Consider the following 19,178-nt stretch of genomic DNA (forward strand, 5'->3'; position numbering starts at 1 on the left):
ACAGAATCTAGTTGTAAAAAATCTCAAGAGAGAAGAAAAGAATAAATTCAAGTTGAGACTGTCCTTTAATATAAAATCACGAGTAAATTTCCTGTGGTCCTGACACAACTTTTTTTTTTAGTTGGAGTATAGTTGCTTTACAATGCTTTGTTAGTTTCTGCAGTACAGCGAAGTGAATCAGCTACATGAATCAGGATATATACATATATTCCCCCCTCCCTTGGACCTCCCTCCCACCCCACCCCCCAATCCCACCCATCTAGGTCATCACAGAGCACCAAGCTGAGCTCCCTGTGCTACAACTTTTTTTTTTTTACATCTTTATTGGAGTATAATTGCTTTACAATGGTGTGTTAGTTTCCGCTCCATAACAAAGTGAATCAGCTATACACATACACACGTTCCCACATCTCCTTCCTCTTGCGTCTCCCTCCCTCCCACCCTCCCTATCCCACCCCCCCAGGCGGTCACAAAGCACCGAGCTGATGTCCCTGTGCCATGCAGCTGCCTCCCACCAGCTATCTATTTTGTGCTAAAACTTTTAACAAGAAAAAATGTTGACGTTTTGGTTTTCTTAGATTATGTTGTCCGCCGGTAGTACGAAAGAATTCACCCTAACATATCAGCACGACTTATCTTACCGTTTCTGCGTCTTTTTATATTACGCAGATAACTGGCACCCCTTTCCCTCACTGTACAAAATCTGTAAATAATTGTATTAAAAATTTTCTAGTCCAGACGCAAAAGAACGCTTTCCGGTACAAAGCCCACCTTTCCCCATGCGCATGCCCAGTGTACCCTACTGCTTTGCTCCGCTTTCATGCAGCTCAGACTTCAATCACCACGTAAGGGTATCCTGGAAACTGGGCTCCAGTTGGCTGATGCAAACAAGACTCGTGGGTTCCCAAGAGCTTTCGGGTACGTAAACTAAAAAGGGGTGATCAGTTTCAGCTCAAAAATTCCCATGGCCCAGAGCCCGAGTACACGCAGCAGCTGTTCCTACTCGTGGGGCCACAAGGAAGGGGAGGATGATGGGAGAAGACGAGCAACTAACTACAAGCCCCAGCATGCAATGCGCTATTTGGCTCCTGGAAAGAGGCCCGCGGTGCAGCGCGGTTCAGCCTCGGCCCAGAACGCGGGCGGAGCGCAAGATGCCGACTGTCCTCCAACCAGAATGCTCAGAATGAGGAAGACAGGTGTGGCGCTGTGAGCGAGCCCTTAGATCTCGTATCCAAGACTCTCCCTGTTTCTCCCTAGCTCCTGGCATGCTAGGTAGCGGTGTCTCTGTACGCCAGACTATTCCCCACAGGCCGGCATCGGCCCTCCGATGTTGCGTACGGTGTTGCCACGGAACGCCCGGAGCCGGATGTGACGTCGCCGTGGAGGAAGAAGGGAGAGGTGGAGCGTGGCGCGGTGACGTCCTTCCAACATGGCGGAGAGAGAGTGAAGAAACTGTGTTCCCCTTTGGGTTACTATAGGTGAGTTCTGTCTTCGCCCTCAGCCTGCTGTCCCCGCTCTCTCCAGACCCAGGGGCACTGGAGGGCAGGCTCCTTGGAGTTCGCGCTCAGGTCGGAGTGAAGGTGTTAGTGTGGAAAGCTTGGGCGAAGCAGCCCCCGTGTTGGCCTTGGCCACAACCTCTGCTGTGGGAATTCGCGGGAGTGGGAGCTCGGCGAAGGGCAGGGAGGCGGAAGCCAGGAGAGACCGGCTTTCGCAGTCACTCTCCGATGCCACCTCGAGTGGAGGCGGGGTAGGGAGGGGTGTGGCCTCCTGGGGCGAGTGACCTAACCTTTGACAACTCTTGGCCCTGCTGGTTCTCCGCCCCCTGGGCGCCCACCTTGCGTTTGAAGCCACTATGCTCCGAGGAAGCTAACAGGTTTCAGTGATTTGAGAGTTTTACATTTGATTTTAGCCAAAAGGCCGAGAAGCGATTGAGAGCAATTTTAAAGAACTCATACCGTGTCCTTTCCCCCTTTGTCCCAAGAAATCATTTCTTAGTGGTTTATTAATTTTTTCGTAATATACGTGTGCCTGCTGATCTTGAAAGTCTGAAGGTTCAACTGATGCAAAAGCGTGAAATTTTGCGGTGCTTTTTTTTTTCCCACTTTGTGGAAAATGTTTTCGCACATCGCCATTTATTGACGTGTCCAAAGGATTGTGTTAGTTTACCAAGCTGAAATAAAAGCTAGAAAGGCATTTATCCCTTCGGCAGTTTTATCCATATCTGTTTGATAAGAATTTTCTGGGGATATAAAATGAGAACAGACTTTATTCTAGTTCATGTTCTGTGTCTCTTCACTCACCAATTGCTTGGGTGAAAAGTTTGATGAAAACTTAGGGTTACTGATTTACTATTTCTTTTTGTTTTTTAGAGCAAGGGTAAAATTCGATTCTGATATCAAAATGCAGTATTCGCACCACTGTGAGCACCTTTTAGAGAGACTGAACAAACAACGGGAAGCAGGTTTTCTTTGTGACTGCACCATAGTAATTGGGGAATTCCAGTTTAAAGCTCATAGGAATGTGCTTGCCTCGTTTAGTGAGTATTTTGGTGCGATCTACAGAAGCACTTCAGAGAACAATGTCTTTCTTGATCAGAGTCAGGTGAAGGCTGATGGATTTCAGAAACTGTTGGAATTTATATACACAGGAACTTTAAATCTTGACAGGTAAGGTACACATTTTATTTCCACTTATAAAAGCTGGTCAATAGTCTTTAGAGCTAAAGCAGATTAGTTTTTTTCCATTTAGTCCCTGAACTCTGAGTCTTCAAACATTGATGTGCACAGTATTGTTTTTAATAAAGAAGTCAGTGTCTCTGATTTGAGATAAACAGACCACATTTCATAAGCACAAAAAGTATAGATGTTAATACGATTAAAGTATGGTTTTTGATACATTTGATTTATCTACTGAAACAAAGCTTGTGATTTCAGTTATGTAAAGTTAAAGATCAAAATATGATGAATTTTAATTGAATTCCAATTTCCCCTTGCTTTTTGGTCTTTATGTTCCTCTGGTCTTCTCTCTCACTCTCTATCCCCTACCTCTTAAGGTGTTAGGGTTGGGGAGGTATAGGTGGAGAAAGAAGGAAGAATCTCTGTTCATTTAATAGTGCTCCCATTTCCAGCTGTAAATAGCAACCTGCAGGACCTCTTCCTGATCTTGATTTAGGAAAATAACTTCATTGGTGTGTTAATGGCCATGACTCCTGTTGCCTGGTAGAGCTATCAGTGCTAATGCTTAAGTCTGGTCTAAGATGCTAGGATGCTTCTCTGAGATGCTTAATGCTGTCACTGCACTGACAAGAAGTAGGTTCTGAGGAATCTGATAATGCAGGCATTTTGTGTCTTTCATACGTGATGAACTGTATAATTAGATTAATACTAATATGTTTACTCGTTGTTGAGGGAAAGGTGGTGGGGATAAAAGGAAAGAGAAACCAATCAACTTACTCCTGTCTTCTTTTCTCCATCTTTTATGAAAGTGTAAACATGAATAGATCATCATCTGACATAGAAAGATTATGGGCTTTAGAATTAGATCTTGCCTGTCAAGTCACCATGTCTCTGAGCAAGCTATAGCCTCTCTGGGCCTCAGTTTCTCCATTTGTAAAAATGAGATGATAACTACATTGGTTGTTACTGTGAAGATTTAGGATTTACTACCTCCCAATGAACATTACTTTCCTTCCTTTATTTCCTCTTCTCTATCCTACTCTACAAGCCCATTAATTCTGCATTTATTGGAGAAAAATTAGGGAAAAAACAAAAAAGGAAACACCTGAAATTCTGCCACCCACTGATAACCACTCTTAACACTTCGGTAAATATTCTTTCCTTGTTTTCCAGATGATCTCTATAGATATATGCATGTACACATTAAGCAAAGTTCTTCCCTCTCTTTACACTGCAGCTGATCGTGGAAATATACTTATTGAAAAGCTGGAATTAGGATGTTCCTTAATCCTATTGAAAAGGAACCATTCATGCTGTTTGGAATTGCTTTTAAATTTTGATGTAATGAAATTTTTGAGTCAGTTCCGTGTAAGTTGATTAAAGGAATAAAGCAGTGTCATAGATAAATGTCATATGATGTTATTTAAATTTACTGAATATTTGGCTATACAAGTGCCTCTGATCTAAAAATTTAGAATACATAATATAAAATAATCACAAAACCAGTGAATTTTGGTTGATCTTCAATTTAGTGGTTTCCCTTTTTCAAATAACTTTACCAAAAATCTTTTTTTTTTTTTTTTTGCGGTACGTGGGCCTCTCACTGCTGTGGTCTCTCCCGTTGCGGAGCACAAGGCTCCGGACGCACAGGCTCAGCGGCCATGGCTCACGGGCCCAGCCGCTCTGCGGCATGTGGGATGTGGGATCTTCCCAGACCGGGGCACGAACCCGTGTCCCCTGCATCGGCAGGCGGACTCTCAACCACTGCGCCACCAGGGAAGCCCCAAAAATCTTGAACTAATTGGAACACAATGAAGAGCGCCTTACTTTAACCCTTCATGCAAAAAACCAATGTGAAGAAGAGCCAGATGTTTGGCTCAATCTTCTTTTTTTTGATGTGGACCATTTTTAATGTCTTTATTGAATTTGTTACAACATTGCTTCTTTTTATGTTTTGTTTTTTTGGCCCCAAGGCATGTGGGATCTTAGCTCCCTGACCAGGAAATAAACCCGCACACCCTGCATGAGAAGGTGAAGTCTTAACCACTGGACTGCCAGGGAAGTCCCTGGCTCAGTCTTTTTTTGATACATGTCTTTCCTGGGGAGCTGGGGAGCTAATTGTTTGAGCTCAGACACAAATGCAAGAGAAGACATATACCAAAAATAGAAAGTCTGTACAATTTAGTGATTAAGAAAACAGTAATAAAAAAAAAAAAAGAAAACAGTAATAAAGAATTAAGTGGACTCAGGAGCTAGATTACCTTGGTCAAATCTTAGTTCTAACACTCTGTGATCTTGGACAAGTTACTTAACTTCTTTGGACCTCTGATCCTTCATTTGTATGTAAAATGGGGATTATAATTGCTCATATAAAGCAGTTAGCCATATACCTGGCAATATGTAATTAAATGACTTTCAGTGACTATTCAAAAAGTGAAAGCAAGTTTGCAGGCACTTTAACTTCATGCTTATAAACAAAAGCAGATCAGTTATTGACATAAACAAATGCTGATTCTCTTAACTGTAACTGAGATTATAGGCTATCTGTGAAATAGATAAATAATTTGTATGAATTACTGTTTCAGTACTGAACAGTTAGTGTGTAACTCAATACTAGTTTGTATTGGTCTTAAAGGCTATCTCACCTTGTTGGTGATTCATTTTATGAAGCACTAAGCACAATTATAATTTGAGACCTAAGTATAATAAGTGATGGAGTAAATTTGGTTTTCATTCTAATAGTTTCTCTCATTTATTTTAACTTAATAATAGACTGTGTAACAGAATCAATAAAAATGCTTAAGAAACGTAATGTTTTTAGAGAGTGACAGTGCTATATACATGCAAAAAACATTTTGTATGGAAGATGAATAAGATTGTATTTATGTTTGGGGCATTCATGCTATATCTTTGCAAACAGGGAGTTAACTTGATTACAAAGATCATTCGTTATTTGCTCCAGAATTATAGCCAAAGGCCATAAGAAAAGACTATTGTAAGTAATGTTTTCTTAGCTAAGGGAGTCAGTTTACAAACAGATTGTTTTCCAAAAGTTTATTTGTAGTATGTTTAGGAACTTGGGATGGATTTTCCCAGAGAATAAAATGTTCACTAAAAGTGGTGATTAGGTTTCCAAACTAGCCTATAAATCTACTTAATTTTTCTGAAGAATTAAATAATATCTGGGGAAAATGACAAGTAGGAAGGTTACTTGAGGGTGTGTGTGTGTGTATATATGTGTATGTTTATGTATGTATCCATTGTCAGATAATTAAAAGGGCATATTTTTAGTGTTAATACCAACTCAGCTCTCTGACTTTACAGCTAAGAAAATTGAAGCACCCAAAGATGCTGATTTATTCTAATTAATTCAGCTAGTGATCCAGAGCCATTGCTAGTGTAACTGAACAGCCAGCCTTTCACTACATTGTAAACTTCTGGAGGGCAGAGACTATTTGATATTTCTTAATTTCGCTCTCAGTACCACACATGGTAAATGCTCAGTAAATTTTTTTTTCTTTTTCTTTTCTTTTTTTTTCATATTTTATTCAATACATATAAAAATACATATTAAAAGATTTAACAGTAAGGAGATTTTTAATTTTTTGCTTTTATAAATTGCTTTTCTTTTTAAAAAATTTTTTTAAAAAGTAAGCTGCAGGCTTTGGCTTTGGCTTGGAAAATACCAGGGGAGTGGGGGGCATAAACCTGAGGCTGCTGCCCCTTATCTGCCTTCACAGTACTGTCCCCTTCTCCCAGCTCCTCCCTGACTGTGTGAGCCAGGCCTCAGACCTTCCAGCTAACCACTTCCCATGAGCCACTACTCTGATGTCAGCCTATAGCCAAAGGAGCTGGGTGTCTGGGCCTGGTGACCAACGCTTTGCCACCCACTCAGTCAGGGTGCTCCCCACCTGCAGGCAGGCGGCAACACCCTATCTGCTACCATCAGCCCCTTCCACAGCCCACTGCCCCACCCCTCCCTGTCTAGCCCAGCCACATGTAGCTCTGCCCCATCCAGGGATGCTCTCCTCAGAGATGGGCCAGCAGGGCCGCCACAGCCCCTCTGGTAGGCAAAGACTCTGGAAACTTCTGGGGTCCTGTGTTCGGCCATGTGATCCCAGGGGTGCACATGGGCCCCTTGGGTATCTGAACAGAAGGGCAGGGGAAGGAGGGCCGCACCCCTGCAGTCCTGCTCTGCTGGTCTAATGGGCAGCTGCCCACCCTACCCCACCCCGCACTGCAGGCTCCTGAGTTGGCAGATTAAGCATTTTATAAAGTGAAATGCTCAGTAAATATTGATTCGAATGTTGAACATTAATTTTTTCTATATAACTCTAATATGACAAACTCTCTAGCTAATTTGGATTGGGGATCATACACAAAAAAAGCTGGGAAGGTTGCTAGAGAGAGCTTAATGCATTCTAAAACCTTGTTCTTCCAAACGTGATCCATGGACCAGCAGCATTGGCATCACCAGGGCGTATGTTAGAAATGCAGATGCTCAGGCCCAAAGCAGACCTGCTGAATCAGAATCTACATTTAACAAATCCCTGGGTGACTCACATGCACAGGAAAGTTTGAGAAGTGCAGTTGAAGTTCTTCACAGGGGAGCAGAGGAAGATAATAATTTCTTTAGACTCTTCTTGTTGCCAGTCCAGAAAAGTTGGTTGGTATCTGAAGAGGCCTCAGGAGAAATGGGAGGAGGCAGTAAATTGCTAACAGCCACTTTCGTGTTCCAGCTGTTTTCTTAACAAGTAGAAATTTTAACATTTTGTTTTTCCATGGTTGTACATATGAATAATCCATTACTTTTCATCTTTTCAAGTTCTGTAAAACTGGAGATTTTTGCCTAAACATTCTGAGTGAATAAATTTTTTATAAATTTGTTCTCTTAGGCCTTTTGTATCATTCTACTTCATTAGGTCTTTAAAAGACAGAAATATTTGTGTAGCTCTGTTTCAAAAACGTTTTTTCTTTGATCAGAACATTGTCATTTAGCCTTGTTTCCTTACAGTTGGAATGTTAAAGAAATCCATCAGGCTGCTGACTATCTCAAAGTGGAAGAGGTGGTCACTAAATGTAAAATAAAGATGGAAGATTTTGCTTTTATTGCTAATCCCTCTTCTACAGAGATATCTAGTATTACCGGAAACATTGAATTGAATCAACAGACTTGTCTCCTTACTCTACGAGATTATAACAGTCGGGAGAAATCAGAAGGGTCTACAGATTTAGTTCAGGCAAATCCTAAACAAGGGGCTTTAGCAAAGAAGTCATCTCAAAGTAAAAAGAAGAAGAAGGCCTTCAACTCCCAGAAAACAGGGCAGAATAAAACAGTGCAATATCCCAGTGACATTTTAGAGAATGCATCAGTTGAAGTATATCTAGATGCAAATAAATTGTCCACACCTGTAATAGAACAAGTTGCACAAAGAAATAATTCAGAACTTGAGTTGACATCAGTTGTGGAAAATACTTTTCCAGCACAAGATATTGTGCAAACTGTCACAGTGAAACGGAAACGTGGAAAATCACAGCCAAACTGTGCTCTGAAAGAGCACTCTATGTCTAATATAGCCAGTGTCAAGAACTCTTACGAGCTGGAGAGCTCCGGGGAAGAGCTGGATCAGAGGTATTCCAAGGCCAAACCAATGTGTAACACGTGTGGGAAAGTGTTTTCAGAAGCCAGCAGCTTGCGAAGGCACATGAGAATACATAAAGGAGTCAAACCTTATGTCTGCCACTTGTGTGGAAAGGCATTTACCCAATGTAACCAGCTGAAAACGCATGTAAGAACTCATACAGGTAAGACTGGTTTGTGGAAAGTATAATTGTTTTTATATTGTGACCGAAATAATATTTTTATAAACATATTAACATACAGTGTTGACTGTGATCAAAATTTGGTATATACTTGTATTCATAAAAGTATTGAGCATGTTAGACTTGAAAATGTCTTTGTAATTGTGACCAAGTATTTAATGGCTATTTGTTTTGTTGTAACTGATACTCTGAAGTCCCAGTGTGTGAATTCTTTAAACCATTTTCCCTCACAATTAAAATAAGCATAAATTTAGTTCTACCTTGCTAAATATTTAACAGACAATATATTAAAACTGATAAAAAGTAATTACAACTCAGGCTGATTCTCAGATTTTACCAACACATCTCACCACCTGTTTCTTTGTCGAACTTCTGAACATAAATTATATATACATTCCTTCCTCAGCCTCTATATTTACCTTTATTGGTACACTTAGATTTGTGCTTTTTAAGATGCATTATGTATTTCTCTGATTGATAACTTTTCACTATTATGGACTAAGAAACACTAATTTCTTTTAACTCTACTGGTGGTTTCAGTAATCAATCTGGAAAAATATCCTATTTGCTTTTTTACTTCTAGAGTTAATATTTTCTGAATACTGAAACTAGTACTGGTTGATGAACTCTTTTGAAAGCTTGTATGGCTTAAGCAACTAAAACAATATTTCCTTCTAAATATAAATTTTATTTACTTTTCTTTTAGGTGAGAAGCCATACAAATGTGAATTGTGTGATAAAGGATTTGCTCAGAAATGCCAGCTAGTCTTCCATAGTCGCATGCATCATGGTGAGGAAAAACCCTATAAATGTGATGTGTGCAATTTACAATTTGCAACTTCTAGCAATCTCAAGATTCATGCAAGGTAAAAATAAAAACAAAAAAACAGATGTTTGATCTTTGAGTCTGTCATTCACTATAGCCTTAAATAGACTATTGTATGAGAATTCAGGACAGTAGAGTTCTAATTGTGGTACCACCACACAGTATTCTTAGTACAGTGAAGGAACCGCAAGGGAGCCATGGTGCCTGGAGGGGAATAGTGAGGGAGGGAAATAAGATCAGAATGGTGTTAGGGTGTCCAGATGGTGAAGGTTTTGTAGGTCATTATAAAGCTTTTACTCTTGAGAATGAGAAGTAAGTGATGTAATCTTGCTTGCATTGTAAGAGGATCACTATGGATGCTATGTTAAGCAAAAGATTGTAGGATTGCAAGAGTGAAAGCAAAGTTACCAGTTAGGAAGCTATAGATAAAACCCAAGTGAGAGTGACAGTGGTTCAGGTCCGAGAGATAGCAGTGGAAGAGATAAGTGGTAGTCAGATTCTGGATGTATTTTAAAGGTACAACAAACAGAATTTGCTGCACATTGGATGTGGGGTATGAAAGAAAAAAAGAAGAGTAGAATTAAAAATGATTCTCAGGTTTTGAGCCTGAGCATCTGAAAAGATAGAATTACCATTAACTGAAGTGGAGATTTGTGGACAAAGCAGTTGAAGTAGGAGTGCAGGAGTTGAGTAGAGTTCTGATCATGTTAAATTTGAGATGACTATTAGACATCTGAATGGAAACGTGCATTAGATAGTTGGTTATCTAAGTCTGGAAGTCGGGACTGGTTTGAGTAGATAGTATTTAAAGTCATAACATTAGATGAGGTCACCAAGAGAATGAAGATGGATAAAAAAGAGATCAAAGGATGGAGTCATAAGGCACACTAACTAAGAGTTCTGGGAGATGGGCAAGTCACTATAAGTGACTAGGAAGGACCAACCAATATAGGGGCAAACCAGAAGATTGGGCTGTCTTGGAATCCAGGTGGAGGAAATGATTTCAGAGGGAGTAATCATTGTGTCAAATTCTGATAGGGAGATTAAGAGTGAGAAGTGACTATTGGATTTGGCAAAGTGAGAGGTTAGCAGTGGTTTTGACAAAAGCAGTGTTAGCAGAGGCTAGTAGAGAAGAAATGAAAGTAGAACCATTGGAGACTCAAGATTTTACTAAAGGGGAACAGAAAATAGAGGAGCAGGTAAGGTCAGGGGTCTTTTTTTTTTTTTAAGATGGGAGATATTTCAGTATATTTGTATGCTACGATCCAAAGGGGAGGTGAAACTAGATGATATAGGATGGAGGAAATTGCAAGAGTGATCACTGAGTAGGCAAGGAGGATAGTATCTTAAGTATATAAACTGGAGTACTTGGATTCAGAAGAACTGTCATTCTCATATTAGAGTTAAGAAAAGCAAACCCTATAGATACAGATGCCTATAGGTGGAGATTTGTGTGGTAGAAATTTACTTCTGATTCCTTAAATTTTTCTCAGTGAAACAGGAAGCAAGGACATCAGCTGAGAGTGAGGATGGGTGAGGAGGTGCTGAAGGTTTGAGGAAAGAGTTTTGAAGATTGAGTGAATGGACAGACAAAAATAATTGCCTGCAGTATTATGGGCACACTTGACTACCACATAAGGCTGATGGCAAAACTTTGAACTAGTCTCAGAACTAATGTTTTGAAAACCAAAACATTTATTCTTGACAGTATACATTGAAAACTGTTGATTTTAAATACATATTGTTGATCTGTTAAGATGAAATGAAATAAGATACTGCATGAAGAATTTGTATGAAAAATGTTTGCTGTGTGGCATGATCCTTAGATTGTTTTACTTGCCAGCATGTATCTTTATATTTATTTACTAACAGGAAGCATAGTGGAGAGAAGCCATATGTATGTGATAGGTGTGGACAGCGATTTGCCCAAGCCAGCACGTTGACCTATCATGTTCGAAGGCATACGGGAGAAAAGCCTTATGTGTGTGACACCTGTGGGAAGGCATTTGCTGTCTCTAGTTCTCTTATTACTCATTCTCGAAAACATACCGGTAAGGATTTGACACAGAGGTGGCTTAAAACAAGGAAAGTTGTAAATAAAAGAAAAAGGGAAATTGAGCCTTTACAAAAAGTAGGTTATAGGCTTTGTAGTTATATCTGTTGTGTCTGTGCTTCTTGAAGCTTTTTGTGTTTCTGATTTTCACATAAATATTAGATATAAAAGCAGACTTATTTTCTAGAATAATACACAGTGGGTGAAATTTTTTATCATGTAACTTATATACATTAAAATCAGATAATTTTGACAATATATAAACTTGAGTTAATAAGACATTTTTTATGACCTTAGAAGAACTCCTTAGGGTCTTGAAGCTTCATTTCCCTTGGATAAAACTGTAAAGTTAAGGGGTTGGGGTGAATTTGGGTAGAACGTTGATTTAATAACTTCTTAGGACTTTTTCTACAGACATTGTAAGATTTGCAAATTAAATAGATACTTCAAACCCAAAGTATCAATTTTGAAGCAAAACCTGTTGTCCAAAAATTTTCATTTTTTTGTAGGGTAATTTTTTAATAGATCTTTCCTAAATGATTTTATTCCCCTTTAATAATCTTATAGATAGCAAAAATTGAAATATGGATTGATGAATTTTCATGTTTTTAATTATATAAAAATCAGACTTTTTGCCCACCTCTAGTCTACTAGAAGGATATTTGGAGAAAGGTTTATTATATGAAAAGCATCAGGTTACATGCACAGTGTAAAGTAATTACTAATGTTCATTTAAGTTGGATCACATTGAAAATACCTCTGAAATACAATACAAAGAGGTTTTAATTTAAATAATATTTTAGAACAGCTTACTTTAGATTATTGTAATTGATAAATATTATATTGGTATAGTACACCACTTCGCTATCTTTTATTTTCCATCTAGGTGAAAAACCATACATATGTGGTATTTGTGGGAAAAGTTTTATTTCCTCAGGAGAGCTCAACAAACACTTTCGATCCCATACAGGTCTGTGTTTAGGGAGAACGTATTATTTTTTGTTCTCTCTAATTTCTTTTTATGTAAACCTTGACTTTAAACCATTATGGACTAGATGGTATCTAATCATACTCTAACTGTAGCTATATTTTAATGTATGAATATCAACTTTTTATTTGTTTATTTTTGTTTTTTTAGTTGTTTGGATTATGGATTAAATTTGGTCAAGAATTGTGTAGATTTTCTAAGAACTGTGCCAGATAATCAATGGTTTTTAAATGATTTGGATAAAATTACACAGATAATACCAAAAAATGAAAAGGAATAGATAATACCAAGATAATATCAGATTTTCTTATTAAACAATGTTCAGTATGCACGTTTTAGGAATATATTTTAATATTGACATGGTTATTGTAAAAGGTAGTATATAAGTAGTATGAAGAAAATATGAAATACACACAAAAATTTTTAAAACAAAGGAGAACACCACTTTGAAAATGTACTGTACTTTTTCTTTCTAAAAGTTATTTCTTGTAATCCCTATCTAGTATTGTGTGAGCACCTAGTAGTAAACAGTTAATAAGTTTACTGGCAACTTCTATATCCTCAGTTCCTTACTTTGCATTATAAAGCAATGAACAGTTCTCATTTCAAAAGAATTATAATTTTGTAGTATTTTTATTCTGTGAGTATTTTTAAAGGATTTTCTAATTTATACGCTACCTGAGAGCAGAAACCATAATTACGCATTTTTCCTCCAGCTACATCTCTTAGCCAGAGTCTGGCATATAATTGGCACTCACTAAATGTCTGATAGAAATAAAAAAGTAAGTTTTTTTTAGTTTGAAGGTTCTGTTAGTGAAAATGCTCGATTTTTCCTTGAAATAGGTACACTTTGTATTATAAAGGAATGGAGTGCCTATGCGTATAGAAGTTTTCATTTCACTATATTAGAACCAAGAGATTAAAATGGTAACTTGAAACTAAATTTAAACAATATAATGTTTGCATTGTGTTCGTGAACATTGATATTTTTGCCTTAGTAGCTTCTGAAATACTGAGATTTTAATTTTTTAACTTGTTTTTCAGGAGAAAGACCATTTATCTGTGAATTATGTGGAAATTCTTACACAGATATTAAAAATTTAAAGAAGCACAAAACAAAAGTCCATTCTGGTAAATGCTTCTGTTTTTTAAAAATTTGGTGCTCTCATATTTGTACTATTCCTTAAAATGTTGAGATACACATTGTAACAGTTTATATTAGATATATATTTTTAAAAACTAGGTGCACACGTATGAGGAAGGTAGCTTTATAATGTGCAGATGAGTTCACTCTGAATTTCTTTCCATATTGACCTTGTAATAAACATTGCTTGAAATACTTCCTCCTTTAAAAACCTGATATATATATATATATATATATAAAGCAATTAAACTCCAATAAAGATGTTAATAAATAAATAACCTGATATATGAACGATTGCAAGAATGAGAGAATACATAAACAACTATATATCACTCTTTCCCATACTAGAATCTAGGTTAACTGGGGTTTACTGTAGTTATGCGAAGAAAGGAGCATCATGAACGCTAGTCCAAAAATGTATAAGAGGAAATAGGGAAACAGGTATCCCCAAATTGTTATGATGCATGAAATGGAAAGCCAGACTACACAATTTTTAGTCTGTTATTTAAAATGAATCCTTGAGAAAGTTTCACTGTGCTTACCATTCTGTCATGATTAGAAACAAAACACTAGTCGTCTTCACTGTGTAGAGATGATAGTCTTTGATAGTAAATATAAACATCGTAAGGATTGAGGTAGTGATGTCTGAAAACTTCAGTGAGTCATTAATTCAACAGGCATTTATTAAATACCTCTAAAGTACACATAACTATGCAGGGTACATGAAGTTGAGCAAGGCATAGTCCTAGTCCTCAGAGAGCTTACCATCTGGTGTGGGAGACCAGAAATCTACATAAATAACTGATTACAACACAAAATACAGGATATAATAGAGATGCAAGAATACTGAAGAAGAGATTAAGTCCTTCTGAGGTGAGTATTGGAAAGGCTTAATTCTAGGGAAACTGAAAGGTGGAGAAGAGTTCAAAGGGTGGAGATGGGAAAGGGAATGTTCATCCCAGGCAGAGAGAATATTGTGAAGAGAGTCATCGCAACAAGAGAGCGCAGGTTGTATTCTTGGCTGGCTGAACTGAAGAATAGTCTGGCAAAAACAGAATCATAACTTTAAAAAAGCAAATATGCAGTTTTGTCTAACAAGGTTAGTGAGATTGAAATCACGTCAGTACTTGGAAGTGAGAAGAGCGTGCGTGGTAAAGCTAGTGGAAAATTTGAAGGGAAAAATGTATCTTTAGTCAGTGGGGTAATTACTCCCTTGAGTAACACAGAATTTCTTCTGAAAATAAATGAAAGTGCCATACCTCTGAACTTGAACTCACAGAATAATATGAACTATTCATTAATACATTCACTGAATAAACTGGGTACTTACTATGTGTGTAGCACTATAAGGTACTTTGCAGGAATCAGAGAAGTATAATTAGACATTTACTTTGAAGGAATTTATAGTCTGTTGAGCATTCAAGGCACACCTAAGTAGAATGTTACATACCAGTAAGATAGACAGATGTCACAAGGTGGTATATGAAAAACTGACGAGTGATAAAGTAGATTGGAAACAGCTTACCCTGGTCTAGCACAGTTAAGTCCATTTTTATAATGGTGCTTAAACCTAATCTTGAGGCCCCGTAATGGATTTGTATAGATAATGCTAAGGGCAAATCAGCAAAAAGGAAACAGTGTGACTAAAGGTGTGGGGCTGAAATGCAAGTTCTGGGGGTGGTAAATAGATTGAGTCTTCCTCATGGTTTTTGTTTTGTTTTTAAAGATGGTGAATTTTTTTATCTTCCATTTCAGGTACAGATAAAATTCTAGATTCCAGTATAGAGGATCATCCCTTGAGTGAACAAGATTCCATACAAAAAAGTCCTTTATCAGAAACTTTGGATGTGAAGCCTTCTGATATGACTTTACCACTAACTCTTCCACTTGGGACTGAGGACCACCACATGCTTCTGCCTGTTACAGATAATCAGTCTCCTACATCAGATACATTGTTGAGGTCAACTGTGAACGGGTATTCAGAACCACAATTGATTTTTTTACAACAATTATACTGACTTTGTGAGGAATATGGAATTGCTAAATCGTCTCTGGTAGTAAACATAAACATCTCTGGTAAGGTGCATATATTCATATTAAATTAACCCTTCATTTGAGTTGTGGCCATTATTTTTCATTCACTGAAGTAAAAGCACCTGATGCTGCATCATAACTGTGCAATGCTTATTTTGATATTTGGCTTTTATGTCTACATTATACACACAGCTTTTAAAGGAATGAATTATACTACAGTAGCACTATTTGGGGTGGATAAGTTTTACTATCTTTTAGAGCTGCCTTAATTCCATATTTATTTTCATTTTAGAATTGCCTTTCATTTACTCAAGTGGAATCTATCAGTTTATGATTCACTTATGACCTGTGGGATGTGTTTATTTTCTTCCCCTCAAAATTTAAACAAAATCCATAATAGTATCAGCCCAAGAGTGGTGCTGTTACTAAGCGCCACAGACCAGTACATAAACTATGGGGAAAAAAAATTCGTATCTCTGCCTAAGAAAATTTAGGTACTGAGTAAGAATTGTGCTATTTCTCTATTAATATAGTCCATTGGAGGTAACTTTTCTAATGAAACAAAAAGTGCTTCTCTTAAAAAGTAGAAAACTATGTATAAATTTTGTTCATTTAGAACTCAGTATTCTGGATAAAACCAATGGTCAGTACTTTTGATTTGAATTATCTGAGACTACATTTTCAAAGTGAATTTTAAATAGATATTTGGTGTTTTTATCTTATTAAAGACAGTTTCAGATTTGATGCAGATTGTTTTAATAGGTTTCTAGATTACTGGAGATGAGGAAAATATACTGAGTTTTGATAATTTTTGATAAGCCTCTCATATTCTTATGCACTTTTTAAAATATAAAATCCTAAAAAGAATTTTCTAAATAGAAACTTAATGCATAGTATAAAACACTTGTCTTCTGAATTTGTAATTATATTCATAAATAGTTAAGAAATCAACTTCAGTTATAAGTGAACATTTGAGTTATCAGAAAGCCAGTTTATTAAACATTTTATACTTGAGTTTTCTGTAAGTTTCGAGTTTTACATTTTTATAGATTAAACCACAACAGTTCATGGTGGTCGTAGTTTCACAGTAGTCCTTTTCCTTCCTAATGAACTTAGAAAATTCAGATTTATTCTGATATTTACTACCACTCTTCCCCCTCCCATTTTTCCCACATATTGATTTATTTCACTGCCTAATCTTTGGACAGTAAATTATCAGTTCCTCAAAGTCAGTTCCTATACTGCTGATCAGACACCATGGTGACATTATTTCTTATTTCTGCCGTGCATCATTTGTTTTCTGCTTTTAAACTATACCTGTAACAAAATTAATGTATTTTCTATTGGTATTGATTTCTTTAGTTGTATTTTCTCTGGGGTTCCTAGTCATAGGAACCAAGTAGAAGACTTAGTAAAAGTAAATTCTTCTAAACTGTAGAGATCATCACCATTTTACAGCACATGCAGCATTTTTACAATAAATTGCCACCAGTGGGATTGACTTAATTAAATAGAGTTTGAAATACTGCCTTTGTATAACAGACATCAAACTTAGTATTTAATTTATCTAAGAAATCTAATTATGCATATGTATTAATTTAATATACTGGGTTTAAATACAATTTATAAAGTTATAAAAATGTTCAACTAATCTATTCTGGCTTAAATTCAATAGGAATTTATTGGAATGTGAAGAAATTAAAGAAAATTAAGACTCAGCCTTTTTAAGAAGTCTGCTGAAATGGAGAGGCTATATTTAATTCACATCTTCATTAATCCAAGCATCTAATGAACAAAATTTCTTTTTAAAAGCTGCTGTAGTGATGTCATAATTCTGTAAGGGTAGTAGTTACCAAATTTCCTCTAACATGATGATAATTAGCATTTGCCTTTACATAAATTAGTCTTTAAATTTATTATATTTAGGATTATTGGAGTGACTGAAGTTGATCTATTCTCTTCATCACATTATCTGCTTCTTAGCTAAAATAATTTTATTTTAAATTGACATGGCTTGATGCTCTTCCAGAATGACATGTAAAGAAAGCTTGAAGACTGAGTATCTTTGTCTTGTCATTCTTCTCATAATGCTGTATTATTCTTTATCATAATATGCATGTATTTTAGTTGTATCTGCTATCATTGTAACACTCACAATTATCAGTTAAGTTCATCTTTAAATATATTTGCTACAATGCAGTGTTTTGGGAAGGTTCTATTCTTAATTATGTAAGTATTACTAAGTTTTTTGAAAGTCTTTTTAGGATGCTGAACATCTTATTGAGAAATTATTTTCTAAGTTAATTTTGTTTTGTATTTGTATTAGATTATTCTTTCTGTATCGTTAGGTTTTAGGCTTTTTAAAAAACCATAGATTATATATAAATGATTTTTTGCTGGTATTTGTTTTATGTTTAATTTCATAGAATGATTTTGATAGATAGATTTTAGAAAATTGTTTTATTTTTTTCAAAAGAAAAGGTTCTGTCATTTCTCTTGCAACAATAGTGTGTCACTTTTCTGTATGTTTCATTTCTACAGCAATTGTACAAATGAGAGTAGTTGAAATGTGCTTATATAAAGACAATCTACATGTACTCATTTTTTTAAATATCCTAGAAGAGTAACTGACATTTGATGCATATGAGAAACATAGCTTAAAAATAGTGGTGTCCAAGCCCCACCCCACCTTAGGTTCTCTGAATCAGACGATCTCCAGAACATGCTGAAAAGCTCCATAGGTAATCTTAATGCATACCAAACACTGAGAACTATTATCCTAAACATTTCTTGGTGTTCTTCCTTTGGGCTCTTGATATGTGATATGTAGGCTCTATTTTTTTTTTCTTTTGGCCGCGCCACGTGGCTTGCAGGGATCTTAGTTCCCCGACCAGGGATTGAACCCGGGCCCTCGGCAGTGAAAGTGCAGAGTCCTAACCACTGCACTGCCAGGGAAGTCTCTCTGTGGGCTCTTGATAAATGAAGCTCTTGATATAACTTTTCACTTTTTACTCAGAGATTTTGAGTCTTTAGAACTTGGCTAGAAATACCACCAAATAAAAAGAAATTGTACTTTAATGCAATTTCTGTAAATTCTGCATTTTTACTCATTATGTATGAACAATACCGATATTTAGTTATTGGAGCATTTCTTGAGACAGTGATATGGTCTACTCGCCTGTCCTCTACAACCCCTGCCCCCCCTTCACTGAACAGAGATTTGGTGTATTTGCTTAAGGAATTTAGATAATTATCATGTAAACACAGTAATCATTCAGAAATAGGGTATTTAATTTTAAGAATATACTGAAATAAACACCATGGATGTGAATCAGATATTTGGATTAAAATACCTGGCCATTATTTCAAATGCTGGAAAATTATTGAAATCAGAATACATACAGCTGTAAAGATGAATAAAATGATCTCCTCTTTTAAGTTTACAGTCAAGTGGGAAAGACAAGCCTGAATGCCAAGTGTTATAGTGGAGGAAGGAAAGAAAGGAAATGCTGAGCAGTCAATGGAAGTTGAGTGGACAGAGAAAGGGCTGTTACTCCCCTGGATAGGCAAACAAGAGGAGATTGCTAATGGGAGGAATTTGTACACAGCTGACTGAGGTAGGGAGAATGGAGAGA

The 19,178-nt window shown here is 36.7% G+C and overlaps 1 protein-coding gene across 5 annotated transcripts; it reads left to right on the forward strand.

Moving 5' to 3' along the window:
• The first annotated feature begins 772 nt into the window (after window positions 1–772).
• On the forward strand, window positions 773–18,879 carry MYNN (myoneurin). 5 transcript variants are annotated; one of them, XR_010943559.1, is made up of 10 exons: window positions 815–918; window positions 1,310–1,478; window positions 2,370–2,666; window positions 7,690–8,480; window positions 9,205–9,364; window positions 11,197–11,375; window positions 12,264–12,347; window positions 13,410–13,496; window positions 15,265–15,585; window positions 17,219–18,879. XR_010943559.1 is itself a non-coding variant. In XM_067737986.1 (9 exons), the coding sequence occupies exons 3-9, from the start codon at window positions 2,401–2,403 to the stop codon at window positions 15,525–15,527; spliced, it is 1,830 nt and encodes a 609-aa protein (XP_067594087.1). In that variant the 5' UTR covers window positions 791–918; window positions 1,258–1,478; window positions 2,370–2,400; the 3' UTR covers window positions 15,528–15,626. The 5 variants fall into 5 exon arrangements, 4 of the variants coding, with proteins under 4 accessions (XP_067594086.1, XP_067594087.1, XP_067594084.1 ...); XM_067737986.1 differs by lacking the exon at window positions 17,219–18,879 and having other exon boundaries at window positions 791–918; window positions 1,258–1,478; window positions 15,265–15,626; XM_067737983.1 differs by lacking the exon at window positions 17,219–18,879 and having other exon boundaries at window positions 15,265–15,626.
• The last annotated feature ends 299 nt before the right edge of the window (window positions 18,880–19,178 follow it).

The sequence above is a fragment of the Pseudorca crassidens genome, chromosome 5 (assembly GCF_039906515.1).
Source record: "Pseudorca crassidens isolate mPseCra1 chromosome 5, mPseCra1.hap1, whole genome shotgun sequence".
Lineage (NCBI taxonomy): Eukaryota > Metazoa > Chordata > Mammalia > Artiodactyla > Delphinidae > Pseudorca > Pseudorca crassidens.

Excerpts from the sequence above, each read along its gene's own strand:
- MYNN (XM_067737983.1), top strand. The coding sequence starts at position 882 with ATGCAAACAAGACTCGTGGGTTCCCAAGAGCTTTCGG. Across the intron at positions 1,479-2,369 it reads TCCCCTTTGGGTTACTATAG|AGCAAGGGTAAAATTCGATT; the intron begins GTGAGTTCTGTC and ends TTTGTTTTTTAG. Across the intron at positions 8,481-9,204 it reads GCATGTAAGAACTCATACAG|GTGAGAAGCCATACAAATGT; the intron begins GTAAGACTGGTT and ends CTTTTCTTTTAG.